The sequence below is a fragment of the Hevea brasiliensis genome, chromosome 12 (assembly GCF_030052815.1).
Source record: "Hevea brasiliensis isolate MT/VB/25A 57/8 chromosome 12, ASM3005281v1, whole genome shotgun sequence".
Taxonomy (NCBI): Eukaryota; Viridiplantae; Streptophyta; class Magnoliopsida; order Malpighiales; family Euphorbiaceae; genus Hevea; species Hevea brasiliensis.
The window spans coordinates 13686987-13695644 of NC_079504.1; the positions used below are offsets into that span (position 1 = coordinate 13686987).

The 8658-nt window shown below is 28.3% G+C and overlaps 1 protein-coding gene across 2 annotated transcripts; it reads right to left on the reverse strand.

Moving 5' to 3' along the window:
- Window positions 1-3110: 3110 nt before the first annotated feature.
- Window positions 3111-8016, reverse strand: LOC110672171 (putative laccase-9). Of its 2 annotated transcripts, none has more exons than XM_058131178.1 (7): window positions 7906-8016; window positions 5348-5499; window positions 4923-5167; window positions 4707-4838; window positions 4022-4604; window positions 3572-3930; window positions 3111-3473 (listed from the first exon to the last, which is right to left on the reverse strand). In XM_058131178.1, exons 1-7 carry the CDS (start codon window positions 8014-8016, stop codon window positions 3178-3180), a joined length of 1878 nt encoding a protein of 625 aa, XP_057987161.1. In that variant the 3' UTR covers window positions 3111-3177. The 2 variants fall into 2 exon arrangements, with proteins under 2 accessions (XP_057987161.1, XP_021690560.1); XM_021834868.2 differs by lacking the exon at window positions 7906-8016 and adding an exon at window positions 6022-6185.
- Window positions 8017-8658: the final 642 nt, after the last annotated feature.

Sequence of the window (8658 nt, forward strand, 5' to 3'; positions counted from 1 at the left end):
AAAATAGAAAAAATAATATTTTATTATTAGAAAAACAATGTTTTATTATGTGAGGATTTATTTGGTCATAATTATAAAGTTTAGTCCTTATTCACTCCATAATTTAATTTTAGGCTTATTTGACATTGACCAAAAGTATGGGATTTATTTAGTTTTTTTTTTTTTTTGTTAACTTGAAATATAAATAAAATTTTGAAATCAAAAATTTATTTTTTTCATAATATTTTTTCTAGTATTTTTCAATTTAATAAATTTATAATTTGTAAATTATATATCTTTGTAAGATGATTAAAGTACTAGATTCAATTATATTAATTATATATATAAGTGAATTTCAGTTATTTCTAGTCAAGGAGGTCTTTGCATATTCAAGTCTAATATTCACATAGAATAATTCGATATATAAAAATTAAAATTAATTATTGAAGAAAAGCATTATAAAATTGGTGTTAAAATTGATCTATGTAAATAACAATCTAAATTCATTAAAAAATTAAATAGAGTCAATTCATTTTTATTATATGATAATTTTGCAAAATAAATTTTAACAATAAAATTTTTAAAATTAAATATTATTTCTAATATATCTATAATAATTATAATAAATTAAAAATTGAAATTTTTAATCCTCAAAATTAAAATTGAGGAAATTTTTAATCCTCAGTTGGAGAAACACTTTGGAAAAAGAAACTATATTGAGTGATTGGTCCTCTATATAGGCAAATTACACCAACACTATACTGCTACATTGCTAACTTCAAGACTATTTTTGGGTTCTATTAGGAATCTAATAATTTTACTTTGTAGAGGGATTGCATATTTTGGCATGTCTTTGTCTAATTTGACTTAGTTTCGTAGTTAAAGAAATATCATTCATTTAATAAATATAAATTCCAATCCCTACTATTTTAATATCTATAAAAAAATATTTTCCCTCTTTTCCTATTTTCGTTTTTTTTTTTTTCATATTTTCCTTGAATGTGCCATCTTTTTCATATTTTTCTTGCTTTTGTTTTTTGTTTTTCTTTATTTTTGTTATTTTCATTGGTAAAGTTTTTATAGAGGCTTTCTCCTTTTTGCCTTGTATTTCTTTGTTGATTTGGACTATTTTGAGATTCTTGATTCAAAGAATTTCATACATCTTTATTGGATTAGGCATAGTCTGTGATGCTGAAATATAGTTAAAGAAAGAAAAAAAAAATTAACAAAAAAAAACCCCTTACTTTGCAATCACAATTGTGGATCTTTCTTTTCTTGCTTGCTTTTTCCTCTGTATTATCTACTGTTTTGACATGAGCCATAACAATTAAAAATCTAACAAATAATAGTAATATTTTATTAGTAATATGTTAATTTAATTTAAACAATTATAAATAATTAATTTCATTTAAAATAAGAGCATATGTCATCCCTATTTTTTATTTTTTTTCATTTTCAAAATATCTTTTCACTTCACCAAATTATAGCGATCCACAACTACAATTATTTCTAACGCTAGGATTTGAGTCTTCATAACACTTAAAACCTTTTACCATACACCTGTGACCTCACATAGGGAGCTAATTATTAGATACACTAGGAATACTAAAAAATAGTGCTCCCCCTCTCATAGAAAAATCTACTAAAAATTTTTTCATAACATATTGCAGGAAATCGGGTCCGAGACACCCATAAAAGTCAACTTGAATCCACAAATTTTGACTTAATTTAAAGAAAATGATATAAAAAAAAATTCAAAAGATTACCAACATTTTGCATGCAACTGCTGCATGCAGTTAAAGTAGCAATTTGTGTGCTTCTTCTTTGGGATGGATAGCAACTCAAGTTGAAAAACAAAGGTTGGCATATTTTGATCAAGAAATTCCTAATTAAAACTCTTAATTTCTACAAAACTTTTAGAGCATTTACTTTTTGCAAATAAGGTGCACATTTAAGCTGGGATCAATCTATATTTTCCATTATTAATGTGATTATATAGTGGACTTTGTGATATAAGTATGGTACTAAGTGTTTGTGCATGGATATGGTTTAGAAATATGTTAAATAGTTTTTATTCACATACATTGAAAACTTGCTAAAAAATCATTTGTATGCCATCAATATCATATTCGTACATAAGGTATTAGCCTATGCATTCTTTCACTTTTTTCATATTATATCATAACTAGTCGCAACACAAGCTCAAGATAGTTGAGAGTTGAAATTAAGATATAGCTCTTATACACAATAAATGAAAATTGATGATTAGAAGATTATTTGAAAGAAGCAAGTTATATCAAAGATGAATATTGAAGAATTAAATACTTAATTGTTCAATTTCAAGCATAGAAATTTAATGATTGAAGACGCCTAATAATTCGATGTATTCAATGGTTGATAGATTTTGAGAAATTATTAGATTTATGACTCAATCCTAATAAGATGTGGAGGGACATTTTCCTAATTAAAATGAGAAAGATATTTCTCAAGATGAAATATTTACTCTTATAGTGTTTCTAAAATAAGTTGGATTATTTCTAATTAGATTATAATCAATGGAGCCAACACTATAAATGTAAGTATTTGTAAAAAGGTTAGTTTTGCTTTTTGCCCATGGAGAGCGACTTTAATTTTGTCCATTGAGGAGAGGAGTTTTTAGTCATTGTATAGAAATATTTTAGCCTAAGGTGAAGGAGGAGTATAGAATTTAAGATGAAGTAATTTTTGTTCATTGATGAGAAGCTATTTTCCATGTACTTGACACATTTTGTGATGTATAATAGGTTATATCTAGGAAAGAACAAAAGATGAATTAATATATTTACTATGAGTACTGTTTATGAGAGTTCTCTTGGATATAAGTAGAATGATAAATAGATAGTTTTATGATTGTTTATATTGAATGTATGCCTATAAATATAATCTTATATTGAGAGGGTGATTTGCATAAATATTGGTGTTTTGTTATATGTTTACTTTTTTTTTTTTTTTACTTTTACACACTTTTGAAATATATATATTAAAAATTTAATAATGATCAATAAAATGTTTAAATTCTATTAATTTCAAATATAAATATTATTTTTTTTTACACTAAGAAAACAAATATTCATTAATTACTCAAATCAAACTAAAGAACATCCCAAGGAAGAGTTTTTATTTAATAATTATTCATGTCAACGGTTTGGGTAATATATATTATCTTTCAACTCCAAATTTGCCTTCAACCCAAATATATGCCAGTTGAATCCATCTCAATAAGGTTTGAAATTGATACCCAAAAGTATCCAATCCTTCGCCATCTCTGCCTCCCACAATTGTAGATACAAATTCACGTTTCCTGAGTTCAATTGTTGGTGAATAATGACAAGGAGGCATATGAGCTGGGGGTTCGCGGAGGGAAGTCTCAGGAGTTCCACCATTCTTCACTATAATAACTGTGTCCATTCCCCAAGTTAAATGGCGATCTAAGTGACAGTGCCATAGCCATACTCCTGCCAAGATTAATCAGTAATTAATTAATTAATCCATGTTTAAGTGTTCTTGACAATGGACTTAAAAAGTTATTAATCATCTTGATTAAAGAACTTACCAGGATTGAGTGCATTGAATCTAACAGCAAGCCATCCATTCTTGGGAAGAGTAGCAGTGTTCACATATGGTGGATCAACCAAATTGTATGTTTTTGGGTCTTCTTCGAAATCAAAATTGCCTCCTCCAGCTCCAACAACATAGAAGCTATGACCATGGAGATGCATTGGGTGATCCTCTGATGAGTTCAATACATTAGATGATTGGAAAACTATCTCCACTTCTTCTCCATATTCCAGCACCTTCACCTTCGTCCCCCTCAAGGGATGCGTCGTATTAATAGGCAATCCTTCTGCAACGAAGTCATAGAAATTTGGTGGCATGTCTGGGAAATCTTCTGTGTAAAAACCACTCATGTTGCTGTAACCAACATTTCACTTTTAGCTTTTAACTTATGTCCCGAGTTCAATACTCAAAATACTGTTCTGTAAGAAATTATAGAACGCCATACCTGTAGTATGCATGAAGAACATCGATTTTTGGATTTAACCAAGACACATTGTTCAAGCTTGCAGCAAGAAATAAAGTCACATTGCCTGAAATGTTAAACATGAACTCGTTCTGAGCGGCAGTAATGTACATCTGGGTAGTAATGTTTTTGGGGACGTTCTGGTTATGAAGGCTCCTCAATTTATTTCTGAAAGTTATTCCAGCAGGAATATCCTCATAAGAAGGAAGGGTGTCGGATGGGAAAGAAGGAGAAGCTGGGGGAGTGTAGTTGCCTCTATATTCGAGAATTGCAGTAACATTTGTTTTGTCATATTCAGCGTAGTTTGCTTTTGCTGAGGAGAATTGCCTGGCAGCCATGTAATACTGGCCAAGAGACTGGTTTGTTGTCACAAGAATGTCCATGGTTTGTCCAGGGCCAATCATGATATAGCTTGTGACAAAGGGTTTAAGGTATGATGCATCTGTTCCCACAATAGTGAGGTTGTGTCCAGCAATGGCGAAGAATACTTCTGCATTCATGATTGCATTCACAATACGAAGAAGATGGGTCTTCCCATAATCAACTTGCCAACGATATGTGGATTCTGCAAGCAAAAGAGTGACCCCAATGATGAAAAAGAAGATGTTGCTCAGAACCAGAAGCATTTCAATTTATTTAGGCTTTCAGAGAAGAATAATTAGATTACCTTTGGAGCAAGGACAGAAGTCTCCTGGTTGGCTATTTATGGTATAAGCATCTGAAACTGGTAAATCCCCCCCATTGCCTATTGCGAGGTCCTGTTCAACCGCTACATTCACATCATAGGTATACCATGATCCTGCAAGTACGATAATGAAACAGAGGGTGAAATTCCATACAGTAGGGAAAAAATGTTTGAAAGAAAAGGAGAATTCTTGCATACCCAATACAAGGACTTCTTCAGCATCAGGCTTGGGATAAGGATAGGAGCTGCCTTGTTCAGGATAAACGACAATGGCTCCATGAACAGTGCTTCTTGTCCAGTCACTGTGAGCATGCCACCACAGGGTGCCTTCCTCATCAGAAAATATGACCTCATAGGTGAAATTTGTACCAGGCTGAATTCCACATTGTGTGATGTACTCTGGACCATCAGACCATGGGTTCCTTGGTTGCTTCACTCCATGCCTGCAAAACCATCACAATTATATCCTTCAATTTTTTTTGAAAGAATATCCTTCAAATGTTCTATGCTTGCATTGCCAATTAATTTCAGATTTATCTAGGATTTCAAAATCCAGGCCAATCTTGGAGACCCAAAAGAAAAATAAAAAAAATGAGTAAGAGAGATTGAGTCGGTGTATATACCAATGAATTGTGAATTTATAGCCACCTTTGTTGTGAACATTAACATACATTATATCACCCTTGTTCACATAAAGCACTGGCCCTGGAATGCTTCCATTGACAACCAGAGCAGATTTTGTGCTACACAGCCTTGTGAAATTCTCATCTTTAACCTAAAAAAATTTAAAAACAATCATATAACCAGTTGAAGATCTAAATACTTGAAATCCCTTAAATCTTTTTTCCTTGTCCCAAACAGCCATGAAGTTATTTTCCTTTTATCATGCTCCCGAAAAGTTCAGTTCTTCATGTTAAATACAAAATCCTTTTAAATTTCATATGACAACAATTGATTAATTTTCTACTCATAAAAGTTATATATATATATATATATTCATATTATACATTTTATTTGCCTATCAAAAAAAAAAATCCAGTGTACGTATTGGTCCAAAACTCTTTAAAATATATTTATTAATATTTAGTAAATAATAAAATTTTCATCCGAAACTTTTAACTCGCCACAATCACAAAATAATAATGCAAAAGCAAAATTAAAATGAAAAAAAAAAAATGCTACCATTTACTAGTGCAAATAGAGGGGAAAAAAAGGATAATCAATACCCATAATGTGAACTCTAATACAACTAAAAATTGACGTTAAAAATAGTGAATGGTGAGTTATAAGTACTTACGACAAAATCATAGTAATGGACCTTTGCTTCAACCATGCAAAGAAGCATCCCACTAAAGACCACAGCAGCCACTAGAAACTCCAAGAAAACCCCCATCTTCTTCAACCCCATTGTTGGTCACTTCACTAAGTGAAGACTGAAAATTGAGAACTCTAGGATTTTGGTAACTTGCTAAACATCTCTTTTTATACAACATCAATGATTCGCTGACTTATGGTTAATTTGGTTAGGTAGAGACATTTTGTTAGAATATATTTTCTTTTTAAATTTTAATATGAACAGCTAAAGGTCTATCTCTGTAATCTCCCCAACTATATATCATCAGTTCAATTTAAGACACTGAGACTGCCTTATTAGCTCCTTTAACAATTTAATTATTGTTAATCAAGTGCACGTGCTCAAAACCCCTAGTTACATGTGCTAGCTCTTTGTTTTTTTTTTATTATTTTATTTTTATTTTTTAAAATTTTGTATTTGTTGAATGTTTTAGTTGCAGAAGAGGAATAGCAGTTAGAAACAAGTTCAGCATTAAAAAAATGGAAACTTTCTTTGTATGGCTCACAACTCTATATGTCGTTGCTGTTTATCTCCCACTAGTTGAGAAGGCACGTGCTATTTTTTTTTTTTTTTGTAGTTTAAAATTTTGATATTTTAAGGTCACAAAGATGAATCCAAAATTATTAAATTAAAATTTATTAATTATTTAATTTGTATTATATTTATTTATAGTTAACAAACGAGTCAAATAATTTTGAGTATTTTTTTAATGAAATTTTCTTTTTTAAATTTGGTACATTACAGAGTCAGATGATTTTGTATGTTGTTATATTTTTATGGTAATCAATAATTTAAAAAAAAAAAGAAGTAAAATAAAATTTCAAATAAAAAAATAATTAAAACAACTAATTTAAATATAAAATAAATTAAATTTATAAATATAATATTAATTGTTTTAGAATTACTTATAAATCAAAATAAAAAAAATCATAAATACTTTCTAATTATTTATAAATAAACTTTTAATTATTAAAATTTTAATTATAAATAAATTTTACTTTTTAAATAATTTACCCTGCTTTATTATATAAGTCAATATATTTTAATATATATATATATATATATATATATATTAGTATGAATTTCTTATTTTAATTAATTCTTTTTATAAAAGTTTATTTAAATTGCAATAACAAACTTAATAATCAATAGAAGTTAAGTATAAATAGGATTAAAAATTTTTAATTTATATAAACTCTAAAACTAATTTAAGTAATAAGAAATAATATATTTATAAATAATATAAAAATGAAGGATATCTTTGTCTTTCAAAAATTGGCCTCCTCATTCATGCATTTTTATATATTTTAAATAATGAAAATTGTAATTCAATTTGCATGATATATTATGTTAAAAATGAAAGTCATATATTAAAAGCAATTCTATTATGATTCAATCTCTAAAATTTTATATATTTTTTTTTAATTTATGAACTTATTATTTTAGAAATTTTTTAAAATTTTTATAGAATTATATTCCTTAATAAAATAAAATTTAAATAAAAAATCAATTTAACTAATCAAATTAAAGATTTTAAAAGAATAATAAATATTATTTTTTAGCCAATCAAATTAGAAGGTAATTTATCATTATTAAATTCAACCATGCATTTTTTTTTTCCAATCCCATTATCCCCTTCCACCTTTATACGTTATAGATATTTATTAATATTTAGTAAATAGTAAAAGTTTGCATCAGAAACCTTTTAGCTCCCCACAATCACAAAATAATAATGCAAAAGCAAAACTAAAATGAAAAAAAAAAAAATGCTACATGCTTTAATGCTCAATGCAAGCGTTTAGTGAATAGTGAGTTATAAGTACTTACGACAAAATCATAGTAATGGACCTTTGCTTCAACCATGCAAAGAAGCATCCCACTGAAAGCCACAGCAGCCACTAGAAACTCGAAGAGAACACCCATCTTCTTCAACCCCATTGTTGGTCACTAATTCTGAGTGAAGATTACTGAAAATGAAAACTGAATGTGAAATTAATGCCTCCTTTTATACAACAATATCAATGATACGCTGACTTATGGTTAATTTGGTTAGGTAAAGACATTTTGTTAACGTATTTTCTTTTAAAATTTTAAAATATACCATCCATTCAACTTTAACACACTGGGACTACCTTATTAATTAGCTCCTTCAACAATTGAATTTTTATTAATCAAGACTTTGTTCTGTTAAATTTTTATTTTTGGTTCGTTTCTTGATAATATTTTGTATTTGTTGAATATTTAATTAGCTGCAGAAGAGGAATAGCAGTTAGAAACAAGCTGAGCATAAAAAATGGATACTTTCTTTGAATTCTCGATGTTAAGCATAAGAGAAATTGAGCCAGTTTTTGTACCATTGAATTGTGAAATTTATAGCCACCTTTGTTGTGAACATTAACGTACATTACAAGGCCTTATTGTAATTTAAAGCATTTGCAATATGTGGAAGATTATATAATATTTATGGACTTCTTTTTTTACAGAAAAGTGAATATTTTTTATAATATGGAGAGTGAAATTCATATTATTATAAAAAATAATATATTTAATAATCTATTTTAGAATGCTTCCATTGATAAG